General features: G+C 42.0%; 1 protein-coding gene across 7 annotated transcripts in view; it reads right to left on the reverse strand.

Moving 5' to 3' along the window:
- Positions 1-2,979: 2,979 nt before the first annotated feature.
- The window catches only part of LOC127961481 (lysine-specific demethylase 6B), a 73,254-nt gene continuing 59,327 nt past the window's right edge, over positions 2,980-16,906 (reverse strand). For 3 of the 7 annotated variants that reach the window (XM_052560615.1, XM_052560614.1, XM_052560613.1), the window contains 21 exons: positions 15,363-15,461; positions 13,921-14,010; positions 13,552-13,675; positions 13,341-13,430; positions 13,046-13,256; positions 12,663-12,914; positions 12,416-12,580; positions 11,104-11,607; positions 7,806-10,930; positions 7,555-7,681; positions 7,291-7,396; positions 6,962-7,167; positions 6,706-6,809; positions 6,500-6,568; positions 6,164-6,312; positions 5,937-6,051; positions 5,651-5,838; positions 5,254-5,395; positions 5,050-5,176; positions 4,757-4,927; positions 2,980-4,663 (listed from right to left, as the gene is read on the reverse strand). In XM_052560615.1, the coding sequence (XP_052416575.1) occupies positions 4,640-4,663; positions 4,757-4,927; positions 5,050-5,176; positions 5,254-5,395; positions 5,651-5,838; positions 5,937-6,051; positions 6,164-6,312; positions 6,500-6,568; positions 6,706-6,809; positions 6,962-7,167; positions 7,291-7,396; positions 7,555-7,681; positions 7,806-10,930; positions 11,104-11,607; positions 12,416-12,580; positions 12,663-12,914; positions 13,046-13,256; positions 13,341-13,430; positions 13,552-13,670 (5,994 nt within the window). In that variant the 5' untranslated portion in view covers positions 13,671-13,675; positions 13,921-14,010; positions 15,363-15,461 and the 3' untranslated portion in view covers positions 2,980-4,639. The remainder of the gene's footprint in view (positions 4,664-4,756; positions 4,928-5,049; positions 5,177-5,253; positions 5,396-5,650; positions 5,839-5,936; positions 6,052-6,163; positions 6,313-6,499; positions 6,569-6,705; positions 6,810-6,961; positions 7,168-7,290; positions 7,397-7,554; positions 7,682-7,805; positions 10,931-11,103; positions 11,608-12,415; positions 12,581-12,662; positions 12,915-13,045; positions 13,257-13,340; positions 13,431-13,551; positions 13,676-13,920; positions 14,011-15,362; positions 15,462-16,906) is intronic. The other 4 variants (XM_052560617.1, XM_052560618.1, XM_052560616.1 and 1 more) reach the window with 2 other exon arrangements.

Raw genomic sequence — 16,906 nt, forward strand, 5'->3', positions numbered from 1 at the left:
TTTTTTTTCATCTGACCATAGAAGCCAGTGCCTTTTTTAAGTTCTAGTCGTGTGTGACAACTGAATATGCTGGAGTTTGTTTTTGGATGAGCGAGGAGAACTCTCCCAAACAACATGTGGTTGTAACCCTAACCCTAACCAAATTTTAGGGTTTTCTGACCCCAGGACTCAACTAATCTTTGCAATTCTCCGGCTGTAATCATTGGAGTGTCTTTGACCACTCAAACGCTCCTCCTCACCTTGCATTAGGGCGATATAGACATGTCCTCTTCCAGGTAGATTTGTAACATCTTTGATTGATTGGAACCACTTAATTAATACCCTGATGTTGGAAACGGTAGACATATTCAATGCTTTAACTCCTTTCTTAAAGCAGCTTTCTATTTTGTGAAGCTCAACAACTATATTCTTTGGTTTTACTCCTTGTAATGGATGATTAAGGGAATTGGGCTTTTTATGAATGAGAATATATTTTACTCTAAGAATTTCTAGGGGTGCCAATAATTTTGGCCAACATACATTTATTTCACAATGAGAGCCGCCCTCAACTTGTTTTACTTCAGTGAAAGGTTGGAATTTTTTGAATGAAAGCTATACTATATTATAATAAACAATGCAGATTTATTTTCACAACCACCTTTGTTCATATTTACCAAGGGTGGCAATAATAGTAGAGAGCACTGTACATACATATACCAAGATTAACAAAGTTGAACATTTGATGTGACTGAGGCTGTTTTAGGGTCTTTTGATCAGACTCTAGTTTTGAAGGCCACATGGGGAAACAGAAATGATCACAAACAACTGATGGCCAGGACAGATTGAGAGAGCTGAAGGAAGGATGGAGAGGAGCAGCATGGTTCCTCCTTCATGATGAAAAGAAAATCAGAGAATACAGTGGGAGTGGTTGCACAGGGGAGGAATAGAGTAAATGTTGGGTTGCGTAACTGATAAGAGCCCATCTGTGGTCGAAATCACACACCGATCAATTAATGTGTAGATATAAGATTTCCCACTGCTTTCTAGAGTCAGTGGTTCCTTTACTCTTTCTCTGTTCCCCTGGGTAGCGACCCCTGACCTCACTCAAAGGAGGGCAGTCAGTTTAAGACAGTCCAAATGAAAAGATAAAACCTGGGTTAATATGCAATACATACTAGCAGTTAACAGGACATAAATAGGAAGAGTGAATATTTATTTTCTTTTTTTCTAAAGGGAAGAAATAAAGAAAGCTTGATTTGGTAATTATGGCTGACTTAACTGGCTTAATTAATTACTGGCTAAAAGATGTTGTGCAAATGATATCCAAAATATAGCTTGTCAAGGTTAGCAGTAAGTAGTTAAAACCCCTGTGTATTTTATTTTGTATTTTTTATAAGGCTTTACATGTCTTTGAGTGATTCGTTTTCACCAGCCTCTGGTTTGTGGCAAGTGCTATTTTGAGTTCCCCTCAGTGATGCTCGTCTTTGGGACTTTGTACATTAAACAAGGATTTGGCTTTCTGAATGGAGCAAAACTGAGTAATGTGATAAAGGAAGGGTGAAAAGAGCTTCCTGTACTTACAGGAAGTAGGAAATCCGCAAGCCTGTGCAACATTAACCTCTGAATGAACCTCTGTCCTTTTTTAACTCTTTACTTGAGGTCCTGGGCAGTTTTGTGCCAAGTCACTTTAAGCTAGCAAACTGGGAGTAATATGATGGGAGTAAAATTTCTGCAATAACTGAGCATGGATAACAATGTATTACAAAGTAATGTGTTATCAGTTGAAATGAATGCTTGGTGTTTGATGCTTTAGGCTGCTTGATGCATCTGATCATCATTTCAACAGCCATCAACATCAGGAGCCCACATGGGTGTGTTCATATGGAACACTACTACACAAAATGACAAAATTTCTTGTGCCAAAAGTTTAGTGATAGGCCATATTACTGAGAGCTGATCCCAAATGCAAACAAGCTCTGGTTCCACTGAACCTGCGTCAGCAGCGAAGAACAGGAAAGAACTTTGATAGGGATGAACCTGACACAAAACATGAGATCAGCTGTTAGCATGACACTTGTTCCCTCGACAAAAAGCCAATAGGATTTTTCCACAGGCTTTTGGATTATCACACACACAAAAAAAAAAATGGTGTTCAATCATAGTTCATGAAACTTTCACGTTTTGTCCATCAAGATAATCTTCACAAAGAAATGTAACTTTGAAGAATCGTGAAGCCTAAATAAAAGCACCAAAACTTAATTCAAACAAATCCTTGAGTAATATGAATATTTTTAATAATAATAAGAAACGTGTCTCCACTAACTATTCCAATAACATTCTAGTGCATTTCATCTATTAAATATCAGCTGAGGGAGCAAGTTTTTGGATATGGTAAAATTAAATTTATTTTAGTGAAAGTACTATATTTCAGCTTTGACTGCGAGTGTGTAGGAGAATATATATATATTTTTTATTATATATATATATTTTTTTTTTAATTACATATAAAAAAAGTTTGATGTAAAATTGTATATGTATATTATATATATATATTATTTTTTCCCCCCATTTATACATTCTATGTGCTGTATCCTGAATAAATCACAGCTGAAAACTGTTTAATTTATGTATCTAGTGAGTTTATTTATTTGATGATGTATGCATGACCCCTGCTGGCGTTTGATGCAAAAGATGAAAGATGCAACATAATGCAAGCAGGGGTCACTCATACTTCATTAAATGACAGACAGTTGATTCTGCCAAAATACATAATAAATGAAGCATATATATATATGATTAACACTTGTAAATGTTAGGAACCTGATAATGAATGTATGCATATTTGTCTCATAGACATGTATTTATTTCAGTTATTGCTATAAATCACCATCCTTCTGTTTTAAGTGCTGGGCTTTTTATGATGTTAAAACGTGATAAATTGTTAAGGCTTTTGAAACCTTGCTGCTTTGACTGAATGAATACAGAGACATGGCACTGATCAAAGTTTATCAAAAGCATTTAATATTATTCAGAGTAATAATATCAATGACACACGAATTCACAAAGTGTTTAAGACATGTCTGGCTCAGTTTGCTTTGTGTGTGAATTCCAAAACAGTGCAGATTTTAAATAACCACAAAAATAAAACGAAAAGAGGAAAAGTGTGTATATTGCAAGAAGGAAAAATATTTCTTAAAAATATTGAGTCGCTCAAGAAGAACTCAGCACCATCTATATCATAATCAAAACCATTTTCCTGATAATACATGAATTATTTCACACTAACGCTTCTAAAGCTGTAACAAATTACAGTATATAAATCAAAAACAATAATGCGTTAAATCCCCTTTCACACCGTTACTCATTTCAGTAAAATGCCGCAATTTACAGTTCAATGTGATTTTTCGGCCTTACAGTATGACATCCCACTACAGCCAATTACTGTATACTGTGAATATATAAAGATTATGGCTGCTGTATTCAGCAAAGCACCTGTGTCCTCAAACAAACAGCATTTACAACAGGACAGAAGCACCACTAAATGTGTAAGAGTATCAAAAAACTGATTTTAGCCCCGATAAAGAGTAGCTGCTAACCTAGGCTCAGAATCACTGACATCAGTCCAAGTCACCATCTTAGTCGAAAACAAAAGAGATACCAAGTCACCTGTTAACATACGTTTTGTGTATAACAGACAACGTCTGATGAATCAAACCCTACCCTCTGTGCTCTACAATCTACATGGACAAAGAGTCAGTTCAGAGATATTTCATATATAGACAGGGAAAGATATTTAAAGGGGCAAGCACCAGAACTCAAAGCTTGGAACTCATAAAAAGAACCAGCACCCTTGAAATCTTACTGAGGATTTAGACTAACAATAGAAACCCTTAAAACATCTCCGATAACCAAGTTGAGGCAGGGGAGAACATTTTATATCCAATAAATAGAACATTAAAAAAAAAAAAAAAAAATCAAAAGAGAATATATAGAGGTGAGAAACAATTCATTGAATAAAACCGACAAAACTGAACAATTATACTCCTAAAATGCAGGAAAAAATGACTGATCCGAAATGCAATCCTAAAATGCTTGTCCTGATGATATAAACACAACATTCCATACTGAAACTGAAAGCCTCTTTTGAAACCCGTATGTTTTGAAGCATTCTGAACAACTGTATTTCTTTTAAGTCTTAATGCTTTAGAAAAATGTCCATAGCTCTATTATTAGTATTATTAATTTTTCTCTCTTCACTAAATACAAGTCACAAGGCCAATGTGGTATATAGCTAGGCTGTTCTAGGTTTAAAAATAATAAATTATTGAAAAAAAAAAAAAAAAAGCACCCACGGAAAAATACAAAGAGCATTTACACATTTCAGTATTTAATACCCCAAAAATGAAGAACAAAACCCAAAACGACAGGATCTCGGCAACTCTGCCGCTTGTAAGCCACGACAGCACCAAACTGGAGTCTTATTGGCTGATTGGTTTTGTAAACAGTGCGGAGTAAACCGGTTCTCGATTGGCTGTTCAACAAATATTAACAGTAGTAAGTATTTTTTTCCCCCAAGTCTTAATTGGACTAAAATAAAAGATCTTGTCCTGCGAACAGGAGTTTTGGTTATGGCTGTGTGAGGACGAGGGATGAGACGTCCTCATCGGGAGCTGGAACTGGTAGCCTGAGAAAGCACACATACAAATGAGAAAGGTTAGCTCTTTTTGAAGCTTCGCGGTTGTTTGTTTGATTTGACGAAGGGTGTGGGTGCACTCACCAGGCTGAAAGAGTCGTACACGCTCATGAGCTCCTCCATGCGGTACTGCTCCAGCACTACTACATTGGAGAGGTTTGGGTTGCGTTGTCGTGCACAGTCCTCACAGTGCACCACATACATCTTCCGGCTGCCATTCTCACTGGTCACAAACAGCAGGTTAAACACCTCCACCTGCATGAGAACAAAAACTTGCATTATTATTGTGTAACTTTTTGTTTTTTTCTTTGGTTGTTTTTTTCTATCTAGGGCCTGCCTACATATACTTTACAAATTGCGTGGCACAATCCACTCACATCACACTCGTTACAGTAATAGGCCGGCTCATCCTTCACTCTGCTCTGGTAGGAAATCTTCTTTCCTCCTGCCACCAGCTGGTCCCTCAGAATCTGAATGTGCTTAATAGACTGGAGGAGACAGTGTCTGAAAAAGAGCAAAGGCAAACGGATTAAATGTCTGCTACTAAACTGGGATGTAACTTGCTGCTGCTGGATACTCACTTGATCATCTTGTAAGTGTCTGGGTCAGTGAATTTGACATTCCGTGCCAAGTTCCAGGATACGTTAATCATTGGAACGATGGATTTGACTTTCTTCACTTCGTTCCACTCAAATCTCTCTAAAGCCAACTGGTACTGATAAGCTACAAAGTCAGAAAACAGCTTTAGTTTTACACATTTAGTGACAATTAGATGAACAGTTGCAATGACTGATAAAATGTATTTAAAAGTGATTAGATTGTATTTTTTTCCATTGAAAGTAGGCTATTCCTGGCACACATCATACATTGCAATGACAATGAATAATCAGGATTTTCAGCTACAGGCACTAAAACATCCAAAAACCACCAAGTTTTGAACGATAAAGAGAAGAGAAGGTAAATGTGTGGGTTACTCACAGTTGACAGGTCCCACATTCCAAGCAATGTTGTTGCACCAGCCCACAGCCTGAACCCAGTGTACAGTGCCTGCATTGATCCACACCAGGTCTCCTGGTCTTTGGATGAACCGGTACACAGGGATGTTAGCGCGGTACAAGTCATCCAGAACCGGCCACCATGATCCTGTCAGGTAGTCGACTCCATGCCTGATAGAAAAATTCACAAACTTCTTAATAAAGTATTTAGTTTAACATAAATGTATAAGAATTAAACATAATTTGACTGTTTTTGTAAACTTTCTTACTTTTCACAGAAATCACTGATGGCCTCCCAGTAGTTGTCATGAACGCCAAACCACTCGCAGTCTCCAGGCCCAATATTGATGTTTACTGAACAGAAGTTATTGTTTTCCTGGTGTCCTGATGATACAAGCATTTAACACCAATAAAGAAAAAACTACTTGCCAAAGCAGACCTATCTTTGATTTCTACAACTCACAAATCAAGAAAGCTATTAGTGCTTGTGTCAAACCTGGTGTGCGGCAGCCAGGGACTTTCATGTAGAGTTGTACTGTATTCATTCCCAGAATGGTGTGTCCAACATGACTCAGCATGTTACCACTGGAGGACACGCGCATAAATGCCGGCAGCTTCTGCAGCTCCTGCAGCTGAGGCTTCCATCTTAAGAAAAAGACAAAAAACGCAATTTAGTTTGAAACAAAAACTGTATACAATCTTGCACTTTACATGGGCAGTATCCCATTTCTGTATCCCCAACCATATCTTGAAGTTTTAAATATTTAAGGTTTTTATAGCATCCAAATGAGATGACAAGAAAAGGTTATACATTTCTGCACAGTAGTCTTACCTTTTCGGATCGGACAGGTCAATGTTGGTGCCAAATTTTATTATCTTCCCCACAGGTTTCTGCTCTAAACTATAAAGACAAATCAAGACATTTTAAGTTAAAACATTTTAAAGATTTATACGTACATGCATTAAAAATTTTAAAAAGAGGCAGTTATTTGGACAAAATCAAGAAGTTGGTGCTGTGCTAAACTTGCAAAACATTACCTGGAGTTAGGAGCTGAAGAGCTACTGGTTGTATTCTCAGAGTTAGTGGCTGATTTCTCATCTTCATCATCATCATCATCCTCGTCATCACTGCCCTTCTCTTCCTTTAAAGGCAGATAATGGTATAGGCGCATTTTAGTGCATGATGCATATGATTCATATGGAAATTCATTTTATTTGTACAATATTTGCAAAATGACCAAGAACACTAACAAACTAATTTTTTGATGTGTTGGTTGTATGTTTGTGTTCAAACCTGTAAGCTCTCTTGGAAGCTGGAGGCCTGGTACTGGGCATACTTGGCAATTGTTGTATGCGACCTGCTGCTCTCGCAGGGCCAGGTCTGGCCAGTGCCGCTGGGATCCCAGTTCTCATCAGCTGGCTGCTGGACCTGGGTCCGGACCTCTACCGCATGCTCCGCATTTGCCTCCACCAAAGATTTTGTGGAAAACAGACCAAGATCTATGAAGAGGAAGGAAAGAAAAATTAACTAAGTTTCCACAACAGCAACTGTTAAAAATACAAAATGTACAACTTGAGTATCTGTCCATCCATCCATCCATAATACATTGTGCCTAAACCTACTTAATCTGAGGGAGCCAGCTAGTCCCCGGATGACAGTAATGGGGTTCTTAGAATCCGTGCAGAACTGTAGCAGGACCGGAGAGAATGCATCTCTTTTACTTTCCAACTGCAGAGAAACAACAACAACATGGAAATCAATTAAGACAAACTTTCACACATTGGAGCATTAACTGTGTTTTTAGTGGAGCAGAGATTCTTGTGCGTGCAATACACAAAAAGGCCACAAGGGGCAAGAGATGCTGACAATGCTACTGCAGCGCTTACATAGATGCTAGGTGTGGGGGGGTTGAGTTTCTCTTGAGGGATGGGCAGTTCTGTGGTCAAAACTGGTTTAACAGAGAGGGCAGGTAGAAGGTACGATTCCTTAAATTTCCCCTTCACACGAGCCCCCCTGAAACAACAAGACATTAAATATCAGTTACGGCCTTTCACGGTCCAAATCACATCAAAATATATTGCAACCGCAGCCAGGAAATAAACCGTTTTAAGACTTCCTACACACAAATATTGCTTACTTGCAAGCTCTGATGATTTCACTAGCGGTGTTCTTTATGGTGATTTCCTCCAGAGGAATCCTTCTCTCCTCTACCTCTGAAGCAATAAATGTCTCCCTGTCCCCACTCTCCACCTTTATGAGGCGTATCTTCAGTTCTTTGGGTGGCCCATCTGTCAGTGCTTTCAGTTTCTGAAAGTCATCAGAACATAATGCTGAAGAAGCTGATGGGTGATCAGACGAACATCCAGAGCTGGCGCCCTTATCTTTACTCCGCGTCCACTCTTCTTCACTCTGGGGTCGGCTACATTCATCCTTCCTTCTCTTCTTGTCTCCGTCACGGTCTTGTTCCTTCTCTCTAAATTCTTTACTCTGAAGGTCCAGGTTACCCAGAACCTGCCTGCTCTTTTTTTCCTTGTGTGATTTTCCGTCCCTGTGCCGTCGACTTGAGCTGGAAGATGAGGATGAGGAAAGAGACGCATCATCATGTCTTTCTCTGTGCTTTTTCTTTCTCTCTTTCCTGTCCTCATGTTTTTTGCTACTGCTACTGTGTTTGTGTTTCTTCTCTCGTTCTCGGTCTCTGTGTCGGTCCTTTTCTTTATCAGACTCTGCCTTAGAGCTCTGCCTTTGAGGGAGTACGTGTTTGTTCACCTCATAGCTATGACCAAGCTCTGCTAGTGAAGACTCGGAGATGGTGGTCAGTATTGGCCGTTTTTTCAACAAGTCTTTCACGTTTCCAGAATCCTTCTCTCCTGTGGATTCCTCCGAAATATCTTCATCATCATTGTCCAAAAGATCTGGCTGGCTTATCTTATCCCCTCTCTTGCTCTCTGATGCCCAATCTGTAGGTGAGAGGGGACGGGGCTGTCCTGAGTTACTAATGGCGTTGGAGGTTTGCGTTGGACTGCTAAAACCTGGGTGATCGGATGAACCTGATGTGGGAGAAGTGCTTTGTTGTTGTCTGCAAATGTCAGGCTCCAGAGAAAGAGATGAAGAGTACTTCACTCCCATAAAAGCAGAAGGAGGAGGACGACCAAAGGGTCCACCTCTGTAGGTGTACTTCTGGCTCTCAAGTACAGATGCAAGGTTTTTAAACATGCTGTTCACACCTGTTTGATGGAGGTGTGGCCGCTGTGGTGGTGGTGAACAGGAAGGAGTTTCATCTTCATCCCGATCTGCTTCATCATCCTCACACTCACTTTTCTCTACGTCTGGAAGGCCATACAGCTTGGCCAAGTCACTATGGCGATAGTTTGTTCCTGTTGTGGCAAGATTGATTTGTTGAGACTGCATGCTAATAGAATTGGCAGGCTTGGGAATGACCTTAAGAACCTCCTCTTCTTCCTCAAGTGAAGAAGTACGACTACAAGGAGAAGCCAGTGAACCTTGCCGACTTAACACAGGTGGGCTTGAATGGCCATCTGGCTGATAAGCAGCAGTCGGAGATTGCTTTAGGGCAGGCATGAGGTCTGGTGCACACAAATAACTCTTCATAGGTGCCACATTTGTAGAAAACAGAGGTTTCGGTACTGCCTGTTCTCTGCTCTGGCCAGAATACAACTCCTCCTCTTTCTTGATGGACTCATCCAGCATCTTCATAATGTTAGCCAATCCATCTGGTAAGAGCTCAGAAGTTTCCTCCTCAAATTGGGCACCATCAGAGTCACCACTGCAACTTCTAGCACTGCTAACCAAATTACCAAGTCCTGTACTGGGCATTTGCTTTTGAAGGCTGCTCGTAGTCGTGCTGATAGGTGTGCATGGAGAGCGAACGTCCTTGGGGAAAGCCTGATAAAGTTTGGGTGGCTCTCGCAGAGGTGGAGGGTTGGGAATTGCATTTATAATCTCAGCATTATGAGAGGTTTTCAACATGCTGATATCTTTGGATGGGTCAGGTTTCAATTGCATGGTGTGGCTGTCGATGGGGCTGATGAGACCTGACTCTGAGGGGTATTTGGGATTCCCAGTGGAATTCTGAGATGGTGCACCACTTTTCCATTTCTCTCTTTGCCTTTGCTTCTCACGGGCATATTCTGTCTGGGGGGTGAGGGGAGGTGGTTGTGACCGTTCCATATTGTTCGCTGCAGTTCCAGAAAGATGTTGGGGCACTCCTCCCCGACTCAACCAGAGATAATGCGGTGAATTCTGGCTAGGAGGTGAGATGGAGGAGAATGCATTGGCTGGGGACAAACGAGGAGCTGGAGACTCAGCTGCACTACCCGACAGCAGACGTTCCAGACTCTTGATGGCAGACTCACCGTGTGGCTTTGTCTCCATTTCTTTCCGTACTACATTCCGTTTTCCCTCTTCATTCTGGTCTCTACTTCTCTCCTCTATTTGCATGTGGCCTTGCAGCTCTGCATCAAGTTTATTCAAAGCATCAACAATGGACTGGGAGCTTGGAGCAGCAGGCTGCAAACAGGACCTTGGGTAGACTGGGGCTGGAACAGTAGTAGTTGCCTGAGAAATTGAGGAGGAGGCTTGGGTGGGTGCGGAGTTGTATGAATTACTAGAAATTGGCTTGAGGGCTGAGCTGACCTTTATGTGTTCTGGAGGTTGAGGAAAAGGTAAAGGTGAACTGACTGGAGGGAGAATGTTGAAAAAGTGTTGAGAAGTCTTGCTGGTGATGACGCTCTCACCTGATCTCTGAAGACCTGAGTTTAGGGTGGAGGAAGAGGACACTGGGGAGTAGTTGGGTCTGCCTTGTCCTATGTGGGGTTGAGTGGACTGAATCAGAGATTGTGCCCCTCGATGTGGGTTTGGAAGGGTTTCAACACCAGGGTGGACACCCTGATACCCTGGATGAGTTACATTTTGACCAATCATCGATACATGGTTTGGGTTTGAGATTAACACTGAAGAATCCATTGCTCTCCAGTTGCTCAGAGTACTGGGAATGGAGGAGGTGGTAGAGGGTGCTGAGCTTGAGGCAGGGATGCTTCCAAAATTTGTGTATAGTTCCAGAGGGCGAGGTGGACGAGGAGTTTCTAGGTTTGGGGTAATGACAGGTTTTCGTGCAGGGGCCTGAGGAGGGCTTACACGCTGGGGAGTCCCTGGACCCTGGTCGCCCCCAGTAAGCCTATTCGGTGCCTGAGAAAGGTGTGTGGCAGCCTGAGAATGCCCTCTTGCTGAAAAGTCACGAGATTCCTAAAGGGTAATTAATATTATAGTGAACAAATCATATGACACAAAATTGTTACTATTGATAATTAAATTTTACAGCACATGTTGTGACTAAACAGCTAGCAATTTTAGGTCTTGAACAGGTAGATCTGTTTGTGTATCAGAAATTTTGTTTAATGTGAAACTCTGTGTGTTACCTGGTTCCTCCAAGGTTTATGGGGTTTGTGCTGAGGTACTGTGGCCTGGTTGCTGGCTGGTGGGCTGGAATGGTCAAGCCCTGGGTGAGGCTGGAACTGGGGGTGACTGTAAGGCACAGAGGTGTGGTTTGCTGGTGAGGGTGCAGGGCGCTCCCCATCTGCCCGTGGTGGTGATGATGAGGATGTAGGTTGGGGTGGAGCTTGTTTATTCAAAGAACTCAATGCAGAATCATGTCCTCTTTGTGAAGTAGTACCACGTGGTTCCACTTGGGTCTGGGCTGAAGGTCTGCTGTTGGGGTAGGAGTAAGTAGAATGGTGGATGTGAGGGTTCTGTGAAGGTGGTCCCAGAGACTGTGGTGACTGAGCAGTCTTGTGGGACTGTGGTGGAGGACCCCTGCATTCTTCGTAGCCTCTTGTGTTGGGAACGGTGGGTGAAGACGTGGTTGATGGATTCAAGGGAGGTGGTTTATAGGGGAAGCTTCCAATTCCTGACTTAGCTGAATCCTGTATAGAGAGAATAGGAATTGGCCATGTGAGCCAAGTACATCTAATGTAAAACAAAAGAGAAAACTAAACATAACACAATACACGACTTTCATCGGATTGCTGTTCTTTACACAACTGTCGATCTTCGCTGATCTCAGTTTGAGTCATACCACATTTGACGCTACAGGTCTTGGATTACAGACAGGTATATATTTATATACAGGTATATATTTAACCTACTAAATTCATTCACACCTGATTTCTGGCTTTTGTCACAAAGATTATAAGTAAAAGCTGATAGTGGCAGTGACAGATGATGCCAAATATCAGCAAGCCGAACAAGAAAATATTTTAGAATATCAACATTCAGTTCTGTCAGGATCGCTATCGTAAAAGATAACTGACAATTAGCAAACATTTTAGGTTGGGGGTGTGGTTCTGTTCTGGGCAAACAGTCCCTGCCCATCCATGCAGCCAGGCATGGATAGGAGCTGGGAGAGGATAAATAACACCCCTATGGTAAATAGAACAGAACCAACATTAATGATTAATGTAACCGATATCATTAATGTTCTAAGTGATTATTTTATGTAACAACATTATTCAGTGGTCTGACTCAATGAGATTATCCAATGCCAAGTCCTGACTGGACGAGAGGAAGAGTTGCAGATGGAGGTGGGTGATTAGCTCATGAGCAAAGCAATAGCTGCTGAATAATGACTGAAATGACCTTATAAAGAGAATTATGATTGGTGTTGTATTCTTATAGGCAGACTAACGTGACCTGCCAAAACTAACTCTATGCTCCATTTCAGCAGTGACTGACCTGGAAATCAATGGGTCTGCTTTTGTGTTCGTTTGGGTTCCAGGGTGCTCCACCTTTGTGCAATGGGTTCCAAAAGCCAGGTTTTGGTGGGGGGTAGTTGGAGGATAGTTGCTGATTCAAATGTACAGGCGGCCCAGATATGCGCTGTATAGCGGGATTAGGCGTCTGTCATAAGAAACAGTAAAAAAGAGGTTTTAGGACAAAAAATGCAGAATTGGGCATATCACATGATGTGCACTCGACTAACCTGTTCAGACCCAGAGCTCTTCTTTCTTTTATTTGGACTGGGGCAGTCCTCCATGGGCCGGTGCAAAGAAGGAGCAGGGGTATGCTGAATGACCGAGTGCTCTCCAAGAGGGGGCCCAGGTCGTTTTAACTGTCCAGAGTGAGAATGAGGACCCCTGGATTGCTGCTGAGTCTGAGGTTGAGTCCACATATCAGGTAAAGGAGGCATGGGCCGTGAGCCATGGGCTGAGAGCTGAGAATGAGGTACACCGTACTGGTGGATAAAGTGAGAGAAAGTAGTTGGCTACAGTACTAAATACTGATTTATTCAGGAACACTATTCATTTTCATTTAACAAGAGAGCATATAAGGAGCACAGTAATGAAATCTAAGCTCAATAATCACCTTCAGTAGCTGACTGGCTCGAGCTGTGAGGTGTGCAGGAGGTCCTGCGTTGTAGCCATTGTGCAGTCGGTTGTGGTTATCACCAGGCAATGGCTCATATCCCTGGCCAGTTCTGGTTGTTTCCCAAGGCCTGGGAGGAGCATGGGTTGTCCTTTGTAATCCTGGCAACAAAGCCTGAGACAGGTCTTGCTTATCTCCTCGATGTAAGGGACTGCAAATACAAAGACACATTAACAAACCTTAGGCCAGATGCATTTGTAAAACAACAATATACGGTAGTTTATTAAAAACTCACCCATTGTTTACGAATTTATGATTTAGCCCAGTCACGTGACTATGTGGCATATGGGGGAGGAACTGGTGCTGATTGACACCTGGTAAGCACCTATCGAGAGATAAGAAAACAAGGTTTTGCTGTGATCATTCCTTCTCATAGCTCAGTTAGCGTAACTTTATCAGTGAATTCACTAAAAGCATGATCCGGCCCTGATAATGAGGTATATTACCTGGAGGGAGGTGGCCAGGCGTGGCTGCCCACGGGAGCCCATGGTCCCCGGTTGAGACCGTCCAGAGGAAAAGGGTCCCGTGTGCTGCACCCGGTGAACTGTTCTGTTGTGTGATGCATCCAGCCTAGACAATAAACAGACCATTTACTTTCCTACATGTCTTCATTGTTTTAGCCAATACATCTATCACTGCCAGGAAAAATACGCAAAATCTTGCATTCCAGCATTTAGCGAAGTTGTTGTGACACTGGACTACTCAACTACTAAATCATTATGCATTATATCTTGGCTTAACTTAAGATGGAAGAGCAGACACTTTTCATTTATTAGATAAGAGAATACAAGAGAACAAAGCACATGGTTACTCACCACACTAGCTGTGAGTGTGAAGCCCTCCACTGCAAAACAGAGAGGGCCACTCACCAACAAGGAGAAGCTGTTTACTGCTACTCTTGCCAACTGGAGAGAGAAAGAAAAGAGAAGAGATGGGACATAAGGGGGTGAGGCACAAATAACTGCCAAATCCATTAAACACAGGGGGAAAACACATCCTTTGTAGTCTGTATGAATGTTTGGCCTGAAGGCAGCTAATAACAAAGGAACCCTCCACTCTCTGCCTCTAGGGGGCAGTGTTTTTCTGTATTCTAATGGGAGGAAAGGGTGCACAGATGGGCTTGTGGGAGTTCACCTGTAGGGTGAGTACACTGAGGTCATTATAACCCTTCCTAGGGCCTCTTGGCAGAGGGTGAGAGTGATTGGAGGGAGGGGACGACCAGAGCAAAGCCCTGGAGTCAAGCCAGCGGTGTCTGTGTGCATGTGTACCGAAAGGATAGTGTGTACTTGTGTTGTGTTGCTCGAGTTTGATTATTTGCATGTGTATGAGTGTGTGTGTCTATGACAAGAGAGAGGTTAATCTCATTAGGCCAGGCGTGATGGAGAGAGGAAAGGATAGAAAGAAAGAGAGCAAGGGGTGGAGGGAAGAAAGGAACAGCAGAAGGCTTGAACAGGATGGATGGACAGATTAGGGTAAAAAGACGGGTCTAAAATTAAAGTGTTCTTTAGGGAGATACCAAAGTGAGGAGACCGGCTGTGCTCCCATGAAACATCCACGCATGCAAACACACTGAGCTTTCCCATGCATTCTCAACACACATGGCACACACTAAATGCACAAACATTGGCAAGCATGCACACACTCGATTGAAAATCGCTTGGCACATGTGCATGTATACCCATACGGCAAAGGACGCCTAGTGCACACTAATTATGGACTTGGCAAAAGCGTTTCAAGTGTGACACACACAGGCTTTATCTCTCTATAGCACAAATTAAACACACACACACATTACACAATCAAACAGGCCACAGATGCAAAACGTGTCATCCATAAAATGCTGTATAACCTGATGGATTAGTCCTGAGCTACAAACTCAACATGCAGTGTAACACTTACTGATGAAATTCACAACCCTTTAATACAGTGTTTAAGCTGCAATTTTGGCGATGAGGCATCAATGAATCTAAAGATAAATAAGTATGTGACAATATTCAGGGACTGTTTGGATAGTGTGTGTGAGCTATTCATTGCTCAGCAGGTTTAGTCAGTGCGCAAGTGTGTGTATTTTGAGCCTACAGTGCACACGAGCCCACCCACTCCTCTCTGGCTCGTAGTGTCGTACTATTAAAAGGCTTCTGCTATATTTCAGGAACTCCGGATTTAGCTGCCTATTGGGGACTGTATTAATCGTGACCCTGCAGCACACGGCATTCTTCGAACGGTTTCTGCACATTCACACAAACACACACTTTACCTGTCAAATAAGCATCTAGCACCACTTCTCAAACGTCAGAGGAATTAGGGTTTAGCACCAACTATCGATCATCTCAGCTGACTCGGTGGTCGTAGATTGCTGTAGAGAGAGATAAAGAGGTAATAACCATCAGTGCACAGAGTTTGACTTTACTTTCATTTGTGTTCCTGATCTTTTACACTGGCTTTATTCCATCCAATCAGCATAAGTGCGGTAAAAACAGCCAGGCTTTGCAGCTGTGCCAGCAGTAACCTATCATGGACAGCGTGTCAAAAATGACTCCAGAGAAAAGAAAAGTGTTGTTGTTTTTTAAGAGACGTATCGGTGCGGAAATCCAACTATCACTAGTGTAAACACCTCATGAGAAATAACGGTCAGAATTGATGGGATTTATAGAAAGGGTTTTCAGTTGGTATATGTGCATGTTTTAGCATTAGAGAAAATGTTTGTAAAGAGGCACGTTCACAGTGTAAACCAAGGGTCTTCAGCAGCGAGTCTGTCAAATATTGTGTGATCTTAAACTAGGTTTAGTGAACCACCCCCCAAAAAAACCCAACTAAAGCTTTATGCAAAAATGCTAAAACTTATTTTTTTGCAGTTTTCAACTGGTGGTCTTTTGTCCTCCAAAAAAGTTTGAAGACCAGGGTAGAAAGTTGAGGGAAAACACATTAACCCAAACTGAAAGTTTTCCATTCCCACATTACACATAGAATGACAAATCATTCTGCTACAGCTACGCTTTTTACGAGAACACGTTTTAATTTCAAGTAATACAGATTTCTAGTAATGTGGAAACAATACAGCACCCCGAAACTGATTCTTATTATTGTAAGAGAGACAAATCGAAACACGCATACACAAAGTCTGATAACAGCTCGATGTCTGCTGTGTAACTGGGGAACTCCCATGACTCAAACATGGAGAGGGCTTACCCCACATAGCCCGACTTCTCTCGCACACGCCTTACGGTCAGGTGATCGGGGATGATCCACCTCAGTCACAGCACCGGGAATTTCAGAACGTGTGCCGTCATCGATATCTGTCACAGTGTGTTGTTTTGGATGCAAAACATACGAACTGTAAATTTACAGTGGGGTTTTTTTATATTTCACCAAACCGGGGAATCCGAAACTCACCGATGTCGATCAGACAGGAGAAAACAGGTGGCTTGCGGTGATTGATTATAAGAGTGAATGAGGTTGTGTGGTTGTTGGCTCACTGAAAGGCGTTGCATCTCTATTAGCCGTCATGCTTTAGCCAACCGTTTTCTAGAAATGTCATGTGTATTTACTCATTCTTCAAAAACGATTTAAAAGTCATAGATTTTGAATAATTTCTAAATCATAAATGTTACAACGATGTCATAACTAATAAAAAAAATCCCCATTCACCCCCACATCGCCCCTCAGCTTGATAAAATTCCCCATGACAAGAAACATCAAACAACTATTCCAGTCACACCAAGTCTTCACACTTACCAGATCAATGCCTAAAAACACCAAACCAAAAGAGGGACCCATATGTGGGCGTCTCCAACCAACCCT

This window comes from Carassius gibelio, chromosome B7, assembly GCF_023724105.1.
Source record: "Carassius gibelio isolate Cgi1373 ecotype wild population from Czech Republic chromosome B7, carGib1.2-hapl.c, whole genome shotgun sequence".
NCBI lineage: Eukaryota > Metazoa > Chordata > Actinopteri > Cypriniformes > Cyprinidae > Carassius > Carassius gibelio.